The sequence below is a fragment of the Hippichthys cyanospilos genome, chromosome 6 (assembly GCF_059441005.1).
Source record: "Hippichthys cyanospilos isolate Australia breed blue-spotted pipefish chromosome 6, RoL_Hcya_1.0, whole genome shotgun sequence".
NCBI lineage: Eukaryota > Metazoa > Chordata > Actinopteri > Syngnathiformes > Syngnathidae > Hippichthys > Hippichthys cyanospilos.
Genome location: NC_142374.1, coordinates 25,729,853 through 25,751,551, shown reverse-complemented (window position 1 = coordinate 25,751,551; position 21,699 = coordinate 25,729,853). Strand labels below are relative to the sequence as shown.

The 21,699-nt window shown below is 51.3% G+C and overlaps 1 protein-coding gene across 5 annotated transcripts in view; it reads right to left on the bottom strand.

The window, feature by feature from the left end:
* Positions 1-21,699, bottom strand: part of cadps2 (Ca++-dependent secretion activator 2) — a 52,853-nt gene that overhangs the window by 23,847 nt on the left and 7,307 nt on the right. For 4 of the 5 annotated variants that reach the window (XM_088416506.1, XM_088416505.1, XM_088416509.1 and 1 more), the window contains exons 2-13: positions 21,005-21,118; positions 17,112-17,432; positions 16,930-17,010; positions 16,636-16,869; positions 15,531-15,652; positions 14,543-14,654; positions 14,327-14,466; positions 12,011-12,077; positions 11,769-11,877; positions 11,393-11,569; positions 7,048-7,184; positions 1,385-1,572 (exon numbers count right to left, since the gene is read on the bottom strand). In XM_088416506.1, coding sequence (XP_088272632.1) covers positions 1,385-1,572; positions 7,048-7,184; positions 11,393-11,569; positions 11,769-11,877; positions 12,011-12,077; positions 14,327-14,466; positions 14,543-14,654; positions 15,531-15,652; positions 16,636-16,869; positions 16,930-17,010; positions 17,112-17,432; positions 21,005-21,118 — 1,802 coding nt within the window. Of the gene's footprint in view, positions 1-1,384; positions 1,573-7,047; positions 7,185-11,392; positions 11,570-11,768; positions 11,878-12,010; positions 12,078-14,326; positions 14,467-14,542; positions 14,655-15,530; positions 15,653-16,635; positions 17,011-17,111; positions 17,433-21,004; positions 21,119-21,699 lie in introns of all 5 variants that reach the window. The other variant, XM_088416508.1, reaches the window with a different exon arrangement.

The following is a 21,699-nucleotide window of genomic DNA, read 5'->3' as shown; positions in this document are numbered from 1 at the left end:
ATCGCCGCAAAGACGTGAAGCGGCGTCTCCTAGGAATTGTTGAAGGCGCGCACGCTCCGTCTTTTTGGCAGCCGCCTTACGCCGTAGCGTCCTTTTTCGGGGGAGGGCGCCACCCTCAAATAAATAAAGCAGTGAATCCAAATAAGGTTACACGAGGCACTGTTGGTTTTGCTAGCGAGCGCCACATGTGCGCTCACGTTAGCGCTCTCACGGCCGAGGGTGTAAATAAGGGGGCGCTGCGACAGCTTGCTGTGCTTCAGACACATTGTTGCTGCTAAATGAAGCAAGCGAGCTGCCAAGGCTGCGGCGGGGGCGCTAACAAGGAGGGACGGGGGGGGGGGGTTTCTTCTTGTTTGTGTGTTTACACTCCGCGCGGCTCAAGTGTAAGCGATAAGCTGCAAATCTGCCTTAGGGACGACGAGCGGAGCCCCCCAGAAAGTCCCGAGCCTCGCTCGACCCGCTCCGCTCCGACGCCTCATCTTTAGTGCACCCGATGTGGGAATTGAGGTGAATGGCGGGCGGGGGGGGGGAGGGGGACGGCCACGACTCCGTTCCGGCCCCACCCTAAAAGTTGACATTTCCGACAGTCGGCGTTGGATTCGGAACCCTTTTAAAAAAAATTGGATTCTAAATGATTCCATTGGATTAACCCCTGAGGCCATTTTTTTTGATGTGTCATATCACAGGAGAAGCATGTGACTCGTGACATTTGCAAGCCTTTCATTGACTTCATGGATCGGCTTAGCCTGGACTCCCATAATGCAAAAGTCTACAGGAGTCATTTGACTCTAATTATGACAATACATTTTCCTACTGCACGTAGGGTCACCGGCAAAAAATGTAAACATGTCCGGATAGGCTGATGCCACTGAACATGTTGAGGGGTCGAAAGCAAAAATCTTTTCGTATTTGATGACGTTTCAAAGTCGGCCCGAGTCGGGTGATAACGGCCAGTGTATCGGCGGACCGGTACCGGTCGGGGACCTCCGGGCCGGATAAGCAAGCGGCACGAGCGGCCGATGGAGTCGGATGGCCCGGCGTTCCGTCCCCCATTTGTGTAATCAAGCGCTCGTGTTTTTTTTCTTTTCCCCGGCGGCGATTACTCAAAGGACAGGTCCAGCTGACAAAAAGCCAGCTCCGCTAAACACGCTGGGCGATTAGCCGAAGCAGCTAATCATTAGCGGCTAATTGGCTCAATGAGCCAACAAAGAGAAAATGCACAGTTCAGAGTGTGCCACTGCGGGCGGGCGGGCGGGGGGGAGGGGCTACGGCAATCAAATGCAATGCGATGGGATTCCCGGACGCCATCAAAAAGCCAAGCGAACTTTCCAGGGCAAAACTGCGCGGGCGTCGTGACCCCCGAGGCGAATGAAAAAGCGGGTACCTGTTGCCGTGCACGTGCGAGGCGCAGAAGGCGTAGCTGTAGTGCAGCAGCGTGGGGTCCACCAGCGTGCGGTTCTCCGACAGGTCCATCAGGTCCTTCAGGTAGCTCAGGTGGCGCCAGCAGCCGCGGACGCCGTAGCGGGCGCAGTACTCGTCCAGGACGAACACCTGGCCGGGGCTGAACCAGCCCTGAAAGGGATGGCGCTTTCAGAGGCAAGCGGAAGCTGCCGGCGTCTCGCTGTGCTTCAAATACTTTCAAAGTAGGTCGTCGATATGCGTGCGCAGATACGTGTATTTGCGCCGATTTCATTTCGTCCGCTATGAAAGTGCGACTCTTCAATAAAGCGAAAACCATCGATTTCATACATTTTGAAAAATGCAATCGTTTCGTCAAAAAGCCTACAATCGATGAAGCCACTTAAAATTAGTCCGAAGAAAAAAACATGCCTAAGAGTGACCTTGAGGCTCTCGTTAAACAATCTCAACTAATAATGGCTTCATGAACAATAATTGGAAAAAAAATGCTTCTTCAATACGATCTCAACTAATGATGGCTTCATGAACGATAATTGGAAAAAAAATGCTTCTTCGATACGATCTCAACTAATAATGGCTTCGTGAACGATAATAATACATTTGGATGCATCGAGCGCCATTTTTATCCATCCCCCGACGGCAAAATCGATTGCCAATCGATTGAACGACGCCAAAGTAAGTAAGTTGACCCCTATCCGATCACGGAGGCCGATTTCCGTCGGATTTTCAATCGTCACGCAATCGTCCCGGGATGCGTGTCGTACACCCCCGTTCGGAAAAATAGGAAGTCAAGCTACGGTGAAGCGGTGCGCGGCGGTGATATTTTCTCCGGGAACAAGTTAAGGACAGGCGCGCGGATGGCGAGAGGGCACCTTTGCGCGCTCGGAAAGACTCCGGCGGCCGAGGCCCCCGACGGCAATCCCTGCCGCTTGCCCCCACCCCCCTCGGCCCGGGCGCACAAAGCCCGTCCACAAAAGGCCCGAGAGAAAGGGAAGGAGGAGAAAAGAGGCGGGCGGCTAATTGCAGGTAGCCGTGAAAGGAGAGCAGATGTGGCTTGGGGCCGGGAAGCCACGCCCCCTCCACTCATCTTCACACGAGTGGCCTTCCTAACCGCGGCCTTGGCTGCAGGTGAGGCGCCGCTCGCTGCCTTTTGGCTCAAAACCATCTCTGCTTTGCTTTACTTGGGGGGACGGGGACGGGGGGCGGGGGGGCTTCCCCGCTGCTTGATCTGTGTTCAAGAAATGCGCATCTTTGGTCTTTATTTCTATGCTTACATAGTCGCTTTATTAAGCGCCGAGCGTGACGGAAAAAGGCAACCCCTCGAGCAGTGCCTCTCAAAGAATAAAAAAAAAACATGTTTTTGTCGATTTGATATGAAAGTTTCATATATTTTCCAAAATGTCATCGTTTGGAATTTTGTCAAAAAGCATTTTGGACGAAAGGGTTTGGTGGAATTGGAGCCAGTTATGAAGAGGGGTGCGATTCGCAGTTTGTATTTTCGAAAAACTAACAGCGCGTTGCCAAATTGAATCAGTTGGTGAATAAAAAGACCGCTCGCTCATGATAAATGATTTGGTTTTGTTTTCAACACTTGCAAATGGGGGTCCTTGGCGTCCAAGGCGCTTCGTGAAAGTTTGAATATATCGATGCGCATTTTGAGGCGGCAGATTCAAGCAAGCCGAGGGCTCCCCATTAGTTGGCCGTTAAAGGCGAGCTCCCGCGGCTGACCGCGCCGAGGTGCTAAAGAGGTTGGCGAGGGGACCCCCGAAGGCGCTCGCCCCAAAACGGAGGCGGCGAAAGACGCTACGACTTCGGGACGACTTCGGGACTCGGAGGTACGGTTTTAGCGCGGGCCGCGTTGCGGTCGCGGTTTCTGTGACCGTCGAGACGGGTTTCGAAGATCAGAGGTGGCCGCCAACTGTCGAACGGGGGCGGCGCAAAAGTTGAAGACGACCTGAACATCGGGGCCAAACCCAGTCAAAACCGCGGCCCCCGGGCCGCCGGTTCCGCACCGGCGAAATACGGGCAGCGGTATTGCGTCCGTGGAAAACGTCGGCGGCCGATTGGTCCTCAACCGCTCCTTTTCACGCCGCGGATATTCAAGTACGGCAGGTGCTTCAATTCCGACACTCGACGCTGGAGTGAGCGCAATTTATTTCCTCGGCTCCGCTTGCCTGCCAAAAGGTCACAAAGTGCTTGACGGGCGCACAAAAGCGAGCGAGGTCAGCGCGCAAAACGCACAAATAAGCAGCGGTAAATACAAAGAACGCAATAACACCTCAAGGACGTTGTGGGAAGCGGGGCGTGGGGGGGGCTTCTTTTAAAAGACACTCAAAACAAGCTCGAAGAAGACTTTTTCTTTTTTTGTATTGACATTTAGCTCCGCTAAATCCCTCCCGGCTAACAGGGAGCTCGGAAAATGCGGTCGGAAAAAAGCGGTCGACTTTATCAAGTCTGCGCCGACGTTTCGTACGGCCGAGGAAAGAAAAAAAAAGGCGACCAATTTAACCGGCGCTTGTCGCGGCCGAGGTTTTGACCGCATTATTTTCAACGGAAGAAGCGAGCGGACCGGATCGACGTCCGAGTCCGCACGGGCAGGAACGTCACGAAAGCAGGGAAAAAAAACCAGAATACGGCGGTTAAGCGCGGAAAAACAACTGCTTTAGACAAATCGAGATGAAATGGCAACCCAAAACCTTAAATTGGATTGCTTTGATTGGATCAAATCCTTTCCCAAAAGTTATGCGCTAAATGCGCTGTATAAGGTGCACCTGCAAAACGGGGGGCTTTTCGATGCCCCTTACGCTGCGCAAAATATGGGATTTTTTCAATGGATTGTTCATATTGTTCATTATTGCTATTTTGACAGCGCTATACAATGACAATGCTGTCAAATTGGTGATATCGGTCATATTGGTAAGGTAAAAAATGTCCAAGAAAAGAAGCACATTTGGTATTTTAGCCAGAAAGCAGCAGTTCACGTAAACCCATGCGCCGGGCCTCAAGTTTGACATTCCGTTCCGTTCTATAGTTTTGAATTTTGCATTCTTCTCCCCTCGAGCAACTAATCAAAAAAAAAAAAAAGCGCGAGGAAAAGCGTTCCCGTCTGCTCGTTAAAAAGCGAGAAGCGGCAAATGAAAAAAAGGGCTCGCCCGAGGAAGCCCATTCCCCTTTGAAAATATTTACCCGACGACAATCTTCAAATCGGCGGGAGTCCCCGCTTTGACTTGATTGGACGCGTGCGTGTCTGCCAGCCGGCGGCGAGGGCGTAATGGCCGTCTGGGATGCGCGCGCACGTCCGGCGCTTTCCGCCGAGCCATTAGAAGAAGTGGCGGCGGCCGCGGGAGATGAGACTCACATGCCACCTGGATTTGGAGGACCTTGAAGGGGGCATTCCAGCCAGCCTTTGGCCCCGGCCCGGACGCTCCACGCTTGCCAATTTCTTTCCATTTTTTTACTCCGTGAATCCGACCGCTTGCCTCAAACATTCCGGAAAGATTTGCGGAAATCGTCTATTCGGACAGTTCTTTTTCCAAATTTCAGCTTCCGAAACGGCCCGGCGGAAAAACGCCGTCTTTAATCGCGAGAGAAGGTCGAAAATACGAAAGGCCGCGCGGACGGCATACGAGACGCGTCTCCCGTTCGCGTTGTTGGCACTTTGGCGAGGGCGTCGCGCAGGATGCGCTTCGCGTGAGCCTAAACTAAACTTACGTGCTAAAATGATTCCCTGCAAAGGTCAAATAAATGAAATCATGAATAAATATGGGAAAAGTCAAATGAAAAGGTACAAATGAAACCTCCTAAAAAGGTGCACTCATCGGCAACACACCGGCACCGTCTCAAGGCAAACAAGTCAACTGCATTCATACTGTCAACTCATATGAGGGTTGAGGAGCGTTTATGATGATTCTTTACGTGATATATGTTTTTCTGAAAGCGAGGGCTACTTCTTTGGTAACGACTAAGACGAAGGGCACAGGCTTATGTGAATGCACCCATCATGTTACCCATTTGCCATCAACCAAAAAAAAAGTCCGAAATAACTTGCATTTCTTTAGCTGTGCTAAGTTTACACACATTTATTTGGAACATAAAACAAAAGACTATAATCGCAATTATATTTGGGAGAGAATTGTCAATACAATTAAGAAATGATTGTTTTGCTTCATTGCTCCACCTTTTGATTTTTTGGCACATTTAGAAATGAACCAGCCCATCTGGCCATTTGTTTTTTTAATATCATAGAAAGTTTGTCCCTCCCCCCAATAGAAAAATGTCACGGCTCTTGGACTGACTTCCCTTTGGTCACATTGTCACGGCGTGTCAACTTCCTGTTAGGAGCGGCGAGGAGTCTGCCGCCGCCAGATAGTTTTTTTTTGTTTTTTTTTTTCTGGGTGGCGAGGGCCCTCGCGCGCGCGCTTGGCGGCTAATTGCGAGCGGCGCCATCTGCTTGCGGCAGAGGAGCATCTTGTGGCGCCTCCGTCTCTCGCTGCGCCGCCGTGTTCCGAGCAAAGTGGCGAGTCAAAGGAGTGCCCCGAAAGATGGCGGCCAGCAGCGCGTAGCGGCGGGAACATTTAGCGGCCGGCCCCGCCCACCCGAAACGACAAAAACGTGGAAAAAAAACGCTTTGAAAAGTCTCGGTCAAAAGACAGTTCTGACTTCAAAGCCGCGTAGAACTGTAAAGCGGCGTTCGCTGGCGTCGAGGTGAATTGTTGGCGGATTGTTTTCATTTGTGGACTTTTGAGACGGCCCGCTTGTTTTGACGTCCTTTGGTGGCCAAAGATTTTTCAGCACCGATGGACCGTACTCGAAAAGAAAAGGGAAGAACAAAAGAGCGTCCTTGAAAGGCTCGGCTACAGCACGTCGGGCGGGGAAGTCATCCCACAATTCCGCTATTTGCTTTTGGGCGCCGTTTTCGACTGGTTGCGGGCCAAGTACCTTTCTGCCACGGGGCCGTCTGTACATTATATACAAAGAAAACAAATGAAAACCTTTGGGAAGTTGAGCTCTTTTTTTTTTTCCTAATGGCCCAAAGTGTCAGAAGATGGAGGCCTTCCACTGAATTTTGCTTCTGAATATCTAAGCAGTAAAAAGAAGGTTTTCTCATCCCATCCTCTAAATAATCATGTTTTTATGGTGCTTTTTTGTTTGTTTTTGGACGTACAACCCATGAAAAATGGGACGGAGGTTTAATTGGAGCTTTATTTGCGGAGTGCGATTGGCAAGCCAAACGAGGAGCGAGTAAAGGGCCGCGAGCTGAGTCAAAGCGGGGTCGGGGGGGGGGCATCGGAGGGGGGGGATTAGATGATGATTGTTTGCTTTCACACAAAAAGCCCCTAATGTGGCGCCCCCCTCCCCCGCTTGGACACGAGGCTCATGTTCCTACACGGAAAGTATTGATTAGAACAAACGCCCCCCGCTGAGCTGCAAGAAGTGGGCGGGGGGGGGGGCGTGTCAAAGGCATCATTCAAAGGCCATTTTGCCTCATTAGGCGTCTTAGCAAGCAAGATTGCTTGATAAAGTGCGATCGAGTCAAGTTCCAAAAATGTAACCCAACCGTAGATTGAGAAATACACTTCTTTTTGTGGAAATGAGGACATTTTTAAAAAAGCGCAGGGCGCGCGGTACCAGGCAGGAGAAGGAGTCGTCCATGCGGTGCTGCAGCGTCCGCTTCTGCAAAATAGCAAAGAGGCCGGCGTGGTCGAAACGGCACGGCGGCGCCGACACCAGCTCCTCCACGCCCCGCCGCTCCGACGGATCCAGACCTAACCGCAGACAGAGGAGGCGGCGGTGAGACCTGTGTCTTATATGTCTCGTATCGTCAGCGCTCGCTTTAGCGCACTGGCACCTTACAAAGCCTGCACGGTGCGGGAACGCCGCTAAATCCACCACATTCGTCCTCGCGCGTATACGGTTCCTTCCACTCCACCTATTCCGTAAGATGCTTAGAATGCAAGTCTAGTCCTTTAGTAGTCATAAATGACTTTATTGCTCCATTCCTGTTTTGTTTCTTTTATCGCCCGGATTGTGGAACGTAGTCCGCTCGGGCAGGCGCACTGAATAAGAATTTCGTTGCGTGGTCTGATATGACGATATAACTTGAATATTTGATAACAAAATAAGCCCGGAGACAGCGCTACACATGTACTTCCAACATTTCCTGCTTTCTTTTGGAATCTCTGACCGTTTAGCACTGATTAGGAATTCCTTGTCACTACGTGATGTAGGGTTAGGTAGTTAGGCGGTTACTATCATTTCCCGAATATAAGACGCAAATATGCGTCCCACGCGTTCCCCGTTTCCGAGCGGCGGCGCGGGCACCAGGACGCAATTGGGACACGGGCCAAAGGCAAAAAAAAAGGCGCGGGCGGCGGCGGGCCCGCGGCGCTCGGCTAGCGCGCAAAATGGCGCAAAGGGCGCCCGCGGGATCGGCGCTTTCATTTGCCGCCGCCATTTTCTTGTCCCTCTCAAAGAAGCGGAAGAGTAGGAAGAAGCCCCGCCAGACATTTGCGCCCCCCCCTTCACCCCGGCGCGCACACTTGCCGTCTTTGTGGCTTTTGTCCCGCGCGGGAGAAAAGACAGCAAAAGTGAAATTTCCACAATCAGCTACTCATCTGCTTTTTTTCTAATGGCGTGGCCTGCGGGCGGCCAGGCCAAGGCGAACGGGGGGGGCCGATTCCGATGTAGGTCACTTTGCTTCGTCTATGATTTTCTTTTCTTACATTGTGAATTTGCGCCACTGAGAACAAATGAATAAAAAGCAAAACTCTTAAGATGACGTAGCAACGTTCAATCGGGAAAAATGACCGTGCGGGAAAAACAAAAACAGCTTCATGATGGGAAAAAAAATACGACAATCTTCACGACAACGCCGTTTGACTATTTTTCCGTCGAGGAATTGAAAAACGAATCTTCCATTCTTTTAAATGCAAGCGAAAAACTAAAGAGGAGGACCGGAGCGCAGGTCTTTTCCCCGGTGGAGGCCGGGGCCCCTTTCCCCGATTCCCATGTAGGTCGCTTTACGCGCGATGGCCGGAGGAGCCCGGAAAAGAAATTCGGGTGCCGGGGGCCCGCTATTGATCGGCGGCGCCGATGCAACTTTCAAGCTATTATCCGCAGCGTGTCGAGGAGGGGAGGGCGGGGGCATCCTGGCCCAGATGGCGCCTTTGGTCCGCATTGTCCGCGTCAGCACGTCGGCGCCGTTCCGAGGCGCCCGAGAACAATTAAAGTGGGACGCGCGCAACTCCGGGCTATGGCAAGGTCAAAGTCTGATTAAGGTATTGATTAGCGGCCGGCGGCTTATTATCCCCTCCGCCGGCAACTTTGGCCCAAGAACTAAATCTTCCAACGGGAGCTTTTTGTCCCCCCGCCCCCCTCCCTCTCCTGGAGCTAAGGCCGGGGGCCCATAAAATCTATTTTCAAATATCGGCTCAAAGGCAATTCCTGGGAGGGGGGGCGGGGGCCCGAGCGCCTCCCCCGGCCGCACGGATCCTTAGCGGCCTTTGGCCCGATTGCCTAATTACTTACTGTCAAAACATTATTGAACATTTCAAGACGCTTGCTAAAAATTGCCAAATGAGCCCGTCCTATTTGTGCTCCTTTTCCTATTTGTGCATCCCGTGGGACGTACGTATTGTACACGCCGCGCGCGCGCGTTCTCTTGAGGAACCCAAAGAGGCCAATCGCAAACGATTACGCTTGAAAATGGCATACTGCAGCGCAAATTGTTGCAATTCCGCTAATTGTGTGTGTATATGCAGTATATATATATATATATATATATATACAGTGTATATATACACACACACACACGCACACATATATATTTTCAAAGAAAATCAAACGACAAACGTTTGATGGGGCGCATTGATTTTGTGACGAATATGAAAGATGTCAGCAAGACGCGGGGCGCGGAGGTGTGATGCCTCCGTTTAGCGCGCCCGTCTCTCCATCCCCGTCCCGTGCGCCGGTCGTCACGGCGACGGTCACATCCATGTGACAGGCGGCGGGCGACGGCAGCTTATCCGCGCGCCACCTTTCACCTTCGGGTGCGGCCGAGACGCGGACGGACAGCCGTTTGGAGGAAAAAAGTTGGAAAAAGGACGCAGCTGGCCGACGCGGACGGCCGAGGACGCGGCTCGGCGCCGCCGGCGAAGCTTGGACGGGCGGAGGCCGCGCTCCTCCGGACCGAGCGCCCCCGTTGGAAATCTGGACGACCGTGGCCCGGCGTGCGTTCGTCGGTCGCCTTCGCCCTTTGCGCGTTTCAATCTCGCCCTTTTGATCCCGCTTGGCACGGGCCTTTGGCAATCGGGGTCCTCAACTAGATCGCATTCAACGCGTCCGTGGCGGTCAACCGCCGGCCGGTATTGGTAGATGCGTGAGAAAAAAAACAAAAACCAACGGGACTACGTGCAAAATGCAGATGCACGTATGGACCCGAGGCATGCAATTTGCAATTTTTATTTTCAAAATTTCAGTATGAGCTAAAAGTAACAAACATACGTATTGCCAAATTGAATCTGCTAATAAATGTTTTTGCAAATATTTGCAATGGAAGGGGGTCCCAGTCTCCAAAATGTTTGGGAACCCCCGCTCTAACCGGTGCACTCGGCTCCATACTTTGCGACCCTTGCTTGAATCGCCATCCTAACCTATTCCGAGGACGGGCTCGAACGTAGGTTGGGTCCGCTCGCTTCTTTTAATGCCGTAAAAACCGCGAGCTCTTATCGGCTGCGACGGGCACCGGCCGTCAATCCGCGAGCCGCATCGGCGGCCCATAACGTTAGGAGGCCGAGCCGCGCAAAAGGGGCGGCGCTCGGCTCAAAAGCAGACATTGGGGCGAGCGCGGGTATCGGAACCGCGCCGCGGCTTCGACAGATAGGCAGCAGTAAACCCCGAAAGCCCGCGCCCAATAAAAAGGAGCCTTTTGCGCCACCTTTTCCGGCGATCGCATCCGCGCGTCGGCGCTCCAGCGACAATCCACTATTGTGAAAAGTTAATTAAAACGCGGCTCCCGCGCTACTTGAAAACCCGACGAAGGTCGGAGTTCAAGCTCGGGAAAATATGAAATTACACGTTCTTTTCAAAAGTTTCCACGAAGAAGCCTAAAAAGGGAAAGCGCCTCGTTACGAGACAAACTAAAGGAGGCGGGGTCACGTGCGCGTGCTCCGCTTTGTTCCATTTTCTGCAGAAAATTGTGGAGGTCAAGACAAATAGGTTAAACTTGCGTTTGACGCCCACCTCTGGCTTTCAATCTTTGCCGGCAGGTGGCAAAAAACAACCGGAGCATGTTTGTTCGATCGCGCTCGCCTGCCCGGACCTTTTCTCATCCGACTATTCACAATTTGAAATATTTTCTTCAACGGACAACCCCCGAACCGCAGCAAATCATTTTTGGATTAAGAACAACAACAACAAAAACAGTCGTCGGAACGGAGCGCTACGCCATCCGCCTCGTCGTCTTTGAACTTTGGAAAGTACATTTTAAATAACCGAACGTTTAAAAACATTGAAAAAATGTCAAGTTCATGCCCCGGGTGAGAGCGAGAACGGAGCCGGGCGTCGGGTCAGTCCGCTCCTTCTTTTCTTCAGCGCCCGAAACGCCGCCGAGAGCTAAATGACGAGAAGGTAAACGGGTCTTCCAAATTAAAAGCAGGCATTTTCAGACTACGCAACAAGTGAACATTACAAACTAAAGCGCTTCGATGTAAACGGGCGGACAAAACGGAATGGAACTCTTTTTCTTTCTGAATTTGTGTTTTTCGGCACACACGCAATCGCAAACACGGTGAGCTACGGACGTCGCGTAACTTGGGTCATTTATGGCGAAACGAAGCGGAGCTGCGTCCCGAGGAAAAGGAAAACCGACGGCTCGGGGCGCGTTCACCGTTAACCGGCGAGGCCTTCGCAACGCGGGAAACGTGAAAGACGCTTGTTCGGGTGGCGGCGGGCGAGCGGAGCGGGAGGCGCTTACCGATGGGCGAGGCGGGCTTGCCGTCGGCGTCGGGGGGCGGCGCGGGCTTGTAGGACTGGCCGGTGGCCCGGTACATGGCCTGGACCCACAGCAGGCGGTCCTGCCGCTCGTCGCAGGCGAACACCACCAGGTCGCCCTCGCGCACCGCGTTGAAGAAGACGCGCCCGCCCTGCAGCCCTGCGCACGCCGGCCAACGCGTCAACGCCGGCGGCGGAAAAGTGGGCCGGAGCGGGCGGCGGAAAAGTGGGCCGGAGCGGGCGGCGGAAAAGTGGGCCGGAGCGGGCGGCGGAAAAGCGGGCCGGAGCGGGCGGCGGAAAAGTGGGCCGGAGCGGGCGGCGGAAAAGTGGGCCGGAGCGGGCGGCGGGCTGGCGCTGACCCGGCTGCGGGCGGCAGTAGTCCACCGTGTAGCCGTCCAGCCGCATCAGCTCCTGAGGCTCCGCCTTCTTCTCGCGGTAGCTGCACATGGCGAAGGTGTACTGGCTCACCTGTGCGCGTCCAAGAAAAGTCAACAGGATGTGTATTATATATGAAATTCACGTCGAGAAGACAAAACTATCAACCAATAAGAAATACATAGCGTACGTAGAATGAACGGCACTCCTTTGGATTTCTCCTTACCTGCACCAGAACAAAGTATCTCCTTTTCCAGCGTTTCCACACGCGATGTCCCAGCGCATACAAGTAGCTGAAAGACACAAAGAAGTTAGCGTGGACCCGTTGGCCAAAAGCTCACCGCTCCCATTTGGCTGCATTTCAAACTCCTTTGGATTTTGGCAGGGGGCCGGCCGGACAAAGAAAATCAGGCCCACTTTAAAACGACGCCTTCGGCTGTATTATTCTTTTATAAAACCGCGCTGTCGGAAATGGCGCAGCGGCCGTCATTGATCATAAAACTTTAGCATCACTATCGATCATGAAACATTTCAAGTCGTTTGTTGCAAAATCATCTGGCGGGCGGGCGGGCCGGATAACGCCTTTTAGCGAGCCGCACGTCCGGCGATCCCGATCGAACGGTTGAGGCGACTCAAACGGAAGGCTTGTTAAGGATCTCCATTTGCGCAGCTGACACCCATGTCTTTTGAAGCTTGTTGACGCGGGCGCGTTGGCTTGTCTTTTGGCTCCATTTTCCACAGCCGCGCGCTGTCAATGTTCATGTTTTACGTGGAAATGAATCCGGTCTTGGGAGGGAAAAAAAAAAAAAAAAAAAGTCGGCGAGAGAGAAAAATCAATCAAACGGCGAGGAAAAAAACCCTCCAAGACGAAAAGAAGAGCGAAAAAGAAAAAAAAAAAGGAAGAAAAGGCTGTCAGCCAAGGCCGGAGCGCAAAACGGGTCAACATGTGTCAACTCTTCAGCCACTCCAAGGAAATCCTTTGAGCGCAAGCCAACCAGCCGCAGCCCGCTTTCATTCATTAAAGAAAAAAAAAAAATCAGTCAGCAATGAACTGTGACTTTTGGCGGTCGCCATTGATTTGAAAAAGCAGCTTTATTCATACCAAAATGGGAATTCTTCGCTCATACCTTTGAGCAAGTATTTTTCAAAGAAAGTGTCAAATGAAAAACACCATGGAAAACCCTTGACAAAAATGACAATTTACGTCCAAATGTAATATATTCGGAAAAAAAACCTATAACAACAAAATGCCAAATAAAGATAAATGTCAAATTTTCATGATTGTTTTACAGTGGTAGTTCTAGTTATGAAATTTGATTTGTTCCGGAAGTCATTTTGGAACGTGAATCTTTCATACTGCAAATAGAGTCGCTTTTAGCCTAATCCCTTCCGAGGCCCCCAAAACGCTCATAAATATCATTCAATTATAGAAATGCATCAACAACGCTAACAAATACATTTTAGAGCTACATTACTGCATAATAATCCAAATATATCATGTCAAGAATCACAAAGAAAGGCTCCTAAACCCCTTTTGGTTTACAGCATTTACTAGTCCACAGGAGCAATACTATTCATTTTTGGGATTATTTTAAGCGTATACATTGACTTGCGTTTAGTTTGGGGTCGTGCCAAGTGCCATCGCTAAAGTGCTAATGACGGCTAACAACACGCGTCTCATATGCCAACAGCGTTGCCTTTCGTATCTTGAATTTCACTCGTTACTGCAATGTTTTTCGGCCGAAGCGTTTTGTAAGATGACATTTTCGTAAGGAGGCGTTCTTAAGTAGAGGTACCGCTGCACTTTTTTTTCCCTTCCTTTATTCGAGTGGAAAAGAAATGAGTGGAGCTCATCAGCAAGAAGCTTAATTCATTGTATTTGTAATTCATTTCTATTTACATTTTATGTGCATTTTTGGTGTTTATATTTATTTGTATATCTATTTATTTATATATATCCCTGGTAATTATAAGGGGCTGCAAAAATTCCCGTTTTCCGTCGAGGAAGGCTCAGTAAAGACGGATGTTGAGAAATCCGGCTGTCGTATTGTCATGGCAACCGCGAGCGGCCTTTTCTTTTTTGATATTATGGCTGGATGCGGACGAGACAAATGGACTTGACGCTCGAAACCCAGCGGGATGACAGCCTGACAAAAGCGTCAACGTTTTCATACGTCAACATCGCACATTTGCCCATCACCGATCCAACTAGTAAAAAAAGAAAAAATAATCACGACAAAAAGTGCGTTAATTGCATCCATCTGCAAAGTCTTCACTTGAGTTCCCCCATCTGGGAAAGGCTCAGATCAACTTGGCGTCGTCATGACAACACGAGACGTTGAATGCCCGTTAACACACGCGTCCCCTCACGAGTTACTCCCCCGCATTCCATTACAACGTCTTTGCCGCCCTCTTGCGGCGAGTACGTTTCACAGGCGGGCCTGTCGATTTGAGATCCCGGCAGATCTCCGCACACTCCGGCCCGAAGTAGCGAATGAAAAAGGGCGTTCTCGCGGATGACGCGCGAGGGGAGGGTGCTCACCCGCTGTGCTTCATGTTGGGCGGCTTGTCCATGCGCACGGCAAGTTTGATCTTGAGCTCCGTGTCCTGGCTGTTCTTGGGGACCAGCATGCGGTGGAACTCCGCCTGCTTGGGCCCGTTGCTGGTGGGCCGGAGGACCACCTGAAAGGGGGACGCCCGGCATGAGAGCGGAGCCCGGCATGAGACACACGCGCCCCCACTGGCCCACGGCGCTCACCCGGCCCAGCTCCTTGTCTTCTAGGGCCAGAACGCCCGTGTTCTCCATGAAGAGTTTGACTTTGACCGAGGGCAGCGGGTGCGTGGTGCAGAAGTCGCCCTGGGTGGCCCACCTCAAACGCACAAAAAAAACCCACATTCAGCAGTATGTGACCACAAGCGAGCCGCTGCAATACACACACGCACACGAGTGCAAAAGTTGTAACCCGCAGCCCATATTTCAGGAAGCTAACGCTTTTCAGCTAACGTGACTTGTTCACGCAGCATACTTGCCCAAGTCCAATTTCAATGTTTTTGGAGAACAAGAAAAAACAACAACAACATACATTTGTATTTTTAGTAGATTCTTTTTTCAATTTTTTTGTTGCCACATAAGAAAAACAATACCAGAGGAGCTTCTAAAAAGGTTCTTGTTATCTTTACATGCGCACAAATATCTGTATATACGGCGATATCCGTGAATGTAGCGTCTACTGTATTCATACAAGGTTGACTGGCTTGAATTTATTCAAGGTCCATCAAAGGCGCGGCAGTGTGGTTTCGTTGCTAGATGTAGTCTTTGAAGGGTATTTTTTTTTTTTTTATGGGGGGGTGGGTCATCTGACCTTTAGCACATTTGCGGGAGTTGGCGAGCACGGCGACAAACGAATGGTAAGCGCAAGGCAAAGAGGCGGCAGCTAATTGGGGAGCTGCGGTAATTGGGTATCGCGGGCGCCAAAGGGCGGCCTCATTACCGCACGGAACCCCACGGGCAACGTATGAAAAGCAGAAATGGGCGCGCGCCTCTCACGGGAAAAACGAACGGCGGTTTCACGGCCCCGCGCGGCCGCGGTTTCCATACGACAATATGCACACGCGGCCATTTGCGGCCGGCCGCACGCGAATCAAGCCAAACAGAAAAGGACAGGTGGGAACGGCACGCGACTACGTAGCGATTAGAAGATCTTCCCCGTGCGCAAACGGAGCGCGTTTGTCAAAAGCGGACTCACTGCGGCCTGGAGGCTTCGGCCTGGTCCGTCTGCAGCTTCTCGCCTCCTTCCACTTCCATGGTGCAGTACACGATCCTGTTGGGAGCCACCGACTTCAGACCCTGGACCTCCACGATCACCACCTGAAGGCCACGCCGCGGTTAGGATGGCCTCTTCCGGTCCTTCTCAAGCAGCGATGACCCCGAGGAAAGACCTTTGCGCTCGCCATATCCAGTGACATTGCCATTAGATAAAAGTTAGATACAGTTTTAGGTGTACTTAAACAACTTTTAAAGATCGGCGGTTCTCAAAGTTTGGTCTGTGGCCTGACTGCGGCGGGCCCGTGCAATCGTTTGGGTTATTACTAAAAAAAATAAAATAAGTGGAAATTAATGTACTTAGGTATCAATTGTCTGGACTCTTCAAATGATAAAAAGACATCCCTGGCATTGAATGACTTCATACATATTTAGTTTTTTAAATGTAATGATTTTGAAATTTGTAAAATGCACTTTGTGTCTACGACGCGATGAACCCAGCAAAGCTGAAGCAGCATTTTTTTTTCGATCCTGCTGGTTTTGACTATATAATTGTAAATCAGGAGGCGTGCAATTTGCAATTTTAATTTTCTAAACTTCAGTAAAGCTGAACTGCGACTACCAGAACGAAAGGACCTGAAACGGTGTCTCTCTCTGCACTCGTCAGCGACACACCAGCCCCATCTCACGGCAAGCAAGTGAACTGCATTTATATTGTCAACCGCGACAACCCGTATGATTCATTCATAGGGTTTAGGAGCGCCTTTTTATGATTCTCGACATGATATATTTTGATTGCTCGGAACTAATGTCAGTCTAATATGTGTCCGTTAGCGTTTTTGATGCAGTTTTGCAATTGAATGATATTCGTTTCAAGGGTTGAGGAGCATTTTGGGGGGCTTGGAAGGGATTAGGCTATTGACATGTAAAAAGCGGCTATCCTTACGAAAGATCCAGGTTACAAAACGACTTTCGGAACGAATGGATCACGCAAGCGGCGCCGGTGCATTCGGCAAACCGGCCGACAAACATTTCGCGATATTTGGCCGGCGGGTGGGCGCGCTTGGAAAAGGCTCGCGCGCACTGGCCTCCAGCGTGAAGGACAGCAAGACGTCGGACTTGGACAGCACGTCCACGTCGTCGCCGAGGTCCAGGAAGGAGTTGTTGAGGGAGGAGCGCTTGAGCTTGTGCTTGAGGTCGGCTCCGCCTTTGGCCACGGGGAGACTCTCCAGGTTGGCCATCAGCAGGTTGATGGAGGAGCGCAGCTCGTCCACGTAGAGGGCCTCCATGTCCGGCGAAAGCAACTTGGGGCACCTCCCCTCCTGGCGGCAAACGCCATCAACGTCCGGGCTCGTTTCAAAGCGGGCGGCTTCTCTTCTCACCCTGCCGATCCTCTCCACCAGCTGCAATCGTCCGTCCAGCTCTCGGCGGATCTGCGCCGCCTGCTCGTCCGCGTTGTCCAGCTGGAAGATCACACACGCACAAAAAAGAACCACGGGAACATGGGGCAATTTATTCGTATACAAGCATTATTTTAGCCGAGGAGGAACTTTGGGGCGGCGACCTGGCAGGCGTTGTAGAGCAGCTGGTGCTCAAACTTGCTGACGCCCAGGACGCGCTGGAACATGTGGTAGAGCTGCTCCTTGCTGAGGATGAGCTCGGACACGGCGTTGAGGTGCGGGCGCCGCGCGTCCTCCTCGCCCCGGTAGATGGCGTCGTACTTGGCCATCCAGGAGCTCAGCACCGTCTCCTTGCTCAGCCCGTCGATTTCGGGCAGGCTGCGCACGCGCCGCTCGATGTTCTTCTTGAAGACCTCGCGGAAGTCGCCGGCCGAGCAGCCGCCGCCCTGCACCATGCGGCACACGCGCTCGCTCTTCAGGAAGCCCTGCCCGCAAACAGACGCGCTCGCTCTTCAGGAAGCCCCGCCCGCAAACAGACGCGCTCGCCTAAAATTGCACCGGCCTCAAACGGACAAAGAAAAAACCATCGGAAAGTCGACGGCTTCCGAAAGGGCTGGCCTTAACCCCGGCCCTCAACCCCGCCCCCATCTGGTCAAAAAACATTGTGACGGACCGACCGATCGCGAGCTACGCTCGTAAGACTGTCGGTCCCATTTCATGAAATGATTCACGAATGAATCGCGCATCCATATTGCAAACTAGGTGCACCATCAAAAAGACGTATGCGTGCGAGACTGATGACGTCATCCAAATTTGCATATCTACGGGAGAGATTGATGCAAAGACGCGTAACCGTAGTTGTATTGAAAATAGCTTGCGCCTACAAGTTCTCAATTCCTCAACCCCACGCGATTTCGAACCGGAAAACAATTCAAAGTCAACAGGATTTATTCAAATTGTTCAACACGCTTAGGTCTTTTTGACAGCCATCTCACTCCGCATTTTTCCCCCTGAAAAAGCAGTCATTTTGAAAAATTCCTAGTTAGATTTCTCGGCTAACAAACGCCATGCGTTCGGCTTTTATCTCAAGATATTTACCGCATCACTGGAAGGTGTACGCGAGGGCGTGAATGCCTTTTGTGCACGTCGGCCATTATGACTGGCGAACAGAGCTTTCCCGCTGCTCCTTTTAATTGCCCTTTCAAAATCCCACTCAATAATTTAGACGCCAGCAGAGCGAGGGAGCAAATTCAAAGGGGGCTAATGCTAATCGCTAACATCTGCCACATAATCCTGCCATTGCGCACCAGCAACCGACGCGGGGGAAAAAATAATACACTGGTGCAGTGAAGGAGTCTACGGAGAGGAGGATAAACGTTCCTCGCTTATAAGCATGCGTAAAGTATCCGCTAGCTAAAAAATCAAGCAAGCAAATCACCCGGCTGAATAAGTATGAAGCAACCAATCAAAACGCCTCAACAAACAAAATTAGGCGACACGCTGCCATTTAACCAGCCGAGGGGTTGCCAACATTCGGAACATGGGATCTTATTCGGAGGCCAGCTTATTCTGGCTCGTCTGCCGTCAAATTGCACCGCTAATACCGATGTACGTAAAGCCATGAAGGCGTACGAGGGTTTGCGAAAGCACAACAAAATTTAGCAATCGGTTGCTTCATCTTGCACTTCTTTTGCTGTTTGTTTGAAAAGAAAAAACATCCTCTACCTATTGAGCAGCGATTCCCAGCCGCTTGCTTCAACATGTGCCTCCTGTGAAATATTATTTCCGGCCCCCCGATGGCGCCGCGCCATCTGCGACCGCTTTATCGATTAAACTCCGGAAACATTGTATTCGGCCACCCCAGGAGGTCGATGGCGTGACATCATCCGGATCGTCGTCGGGTTTTTCAAAATGAGTCTCAACGGACAGCTAGCACTGTAAATATTAGGAATCGGGTGAGAAAGTCACTGCTATTTCACACCGGCAAATAATATATTAAGGTGAGAAAAGCAGAGGCTTTGGTCATGACGGGAACATTGCCTACCGGTGGCCGAACGACAAAGTGCTTGATTTGACATGTGGCGTAGGCGGATTTGGAAATGTTAATTTCGCAGAGGATCGGCTTCGTAAACGGCGGCGGGCGACATCGCCATTAAAATTCCACCACTACTACTTCCGGCTGCTACCGGTCAGCCCCGGCGTCTTGCCCCCCCGCACCCCCCATCCGGATGTTTGCGCGAGATAGCGTCACGTTTGCAGAGTTTCACGCTACCAGCGGAGCGCCCCCGGTGGCGAACGCCGTGAGCCGGGGTCTGATTTGTGGCTGCGGTTGATGCTAAGATCTTGAAAGCGTCCTGCGCACGTCTCGTCTTGCCGCAAAAAACGGAAACAAATCAACGGAGCCAAACGTGTGCGTCGTCCAGAAAGCCGAGGGCGGGGGGGGGGGGGGGGGGGGGGGGGGGCTGGGGGGGAGCGGCGGCCGCCCGCCGGGCTCGGCAAATGTCAAGCACCTGAAGCGCCGGCTGGACCCCCGCTGCGCTACAGCGCTCAATTACCGCTCGGGCGCTGACGGCAAATATCACGGTGGAAGCGTTTTGAGGGCCGGCAAAAGTCAACTTTGCTCAGCGCGGCGCTCAAAAGGGTGCCGTGAAAACAACGCTTTTGCACCCCCCGAAAATGGGTGAAAGCAATATTTGCTCAGGTAAAATTCAACGTACCTTCTATTTCCAGGAAATGTATTCTATTCAACCGCTAGCCCCCCAATATTGTTTTCAGACCTACCTAAGTTCCCTCATTTTCAACCCCCGTATTAGGGGGGCCCAATTTTGAATAACATGAATTCAAATGCCAAATAAGTCATATCATGTCATTTACGTGTCATTATTTACACTGTCTCCTATACAACCTATTTACTCTTTTCCTTTGCAAAAACATATTTTTGGCAAACCAGAAAAGACATTTTTTTGCTAACTTTTTATTAGCTCGTGTTCTCACTATTTCCTCACACACATTTAGTGGCTTGTTACAATACTTTAAAAAAAAAAAAGTGGATTGTTTACCAAACATAGAAATATGACTGACATTGCATTTCAACAGGCAAGTTTTTTATGAGCGGAAGTTATTCCAAAAATACGGCCGGCGCTCCGGTATTTTCTGATGTAAAGTCTAAAAATAAGCGGACTTTTTTCAATCAAATCCTGAAACGTTTCATAATTAATAGTTCTGTAAAGCTTGTGTTTTCTCTTGGTTCCCAAAAACATTGAAACGTGACTGACGTTGCATTTCAACAGGCGAGCGGGAGCTATTTTGGCGGCGAACGTTTGGCATGCTGAAGGTGTCCCAACATTTTTTCCCAGGGTGTAAGATTCCCGCCGCCGAAATGGTCGGCGCTCTTGCGTTTCCGAAAGGAGTGAAAGAGACGCTCGGGCCGGCCTTTGAAAGGCCATCTGCGCCACTTTCCGTTTTCTTCTCATCAGATCCGTTTCGAAAAGCAGCGGCTAATCGCGCCGGCGATTGGCGTTTTTATTAGTTGAGCCGCTTTCAAGTGGCCGGCTGAGCTCGTTACGCGGTTGGGGGGGGGGGTCCCCCGGTAGGCTGACCTCGGGCCGGTGGCCTTTTTCGCCACAAATATTAAACGCTTACTTTAAATTGGGCCACGAATAACCTTCCGGCACCTGGTCGCCATGCCGACCAGCTCCCGGAGAGGCAGAATATAGATGGCGCCGCGTCGTGCCACTTGTCACCTAAGCGCTCGCCAAGAGAGGCCGCCTGACGTCTTGCCCTTCAAAACAAAATGGCTGACCGCAGATGCTTCTTGTCTTCCTGCATCCTAAATGTAACCCCCCCCCACCCCAAAAAAAAGATGAATCGTGTAAGACAGTGCATATCAAAGCGGGGATCAAGTAGATTTGTGTTCGTTTCATTTGATGTGAAATTGTGAAAGTATTCATGACCCTTCAATAAAACAATCCTTTCACGGTTTAATCTATTTTTTTGAAATTTGTCAAAAGGCTTCTTGTGTACATTTGCTTGCCAACGAGGCCATGAAGCGCGGTACCTCGTAGTAGCTCCTGACGGCGTTGCAGAAGGCTTCGTCGGCCATGATCTGAGTTTCCCCGTTGAGGAAGGCCAAGAAACGCTCTCTGACCGCCTGGAGCTGCTGCTTGTTCACCTGAGGGCAGAGCGGCCAAACATTTACCGCCGGCCTCCGGGCGCGGCCGATCGCGGCTCGCCGATTGCTCGGAAAGCAGAAAGCGCGACCGCGATTTCGGTCGCCGGCCGGAGACGGAAGCGTGGGCCGCGTCAAGCGGCGCTGCCCGGATGGGCTCGGGCCACGTGTACCCCGAGGTGCACCCCGGACACGAACCCGACAGGAAACGGTGTTCCTGTCAGCCTCGTGTGCCTTAATTCCGGCATTGAAGTCTTATACGGACGCACGTTGGCATTCGAGAGGCAAATTTGTTGATGTGAGCCAATCTATACTCTGTTGAAGAATAAAAGATGACTAGGGATCTACAGCAATGTGCTTCCAATGTTTTGTCAATCAGAAGCGGATGGCGCGGAATCTCAAAACGCTTCAAGGCGGTTGGTTAGTTGGCTGAATCAATGTTTTCATCAATCATTAAAAAAGGTTGAGAACACCGGTGTAGAACACATGATTGGCGAGAAAACTCGTCCCCATTTAACAAAACCCGCGGTGATTTTTAACATGGACACCATTTCAATTTGGTAAAGCGATTTGCTAGCCAAGTA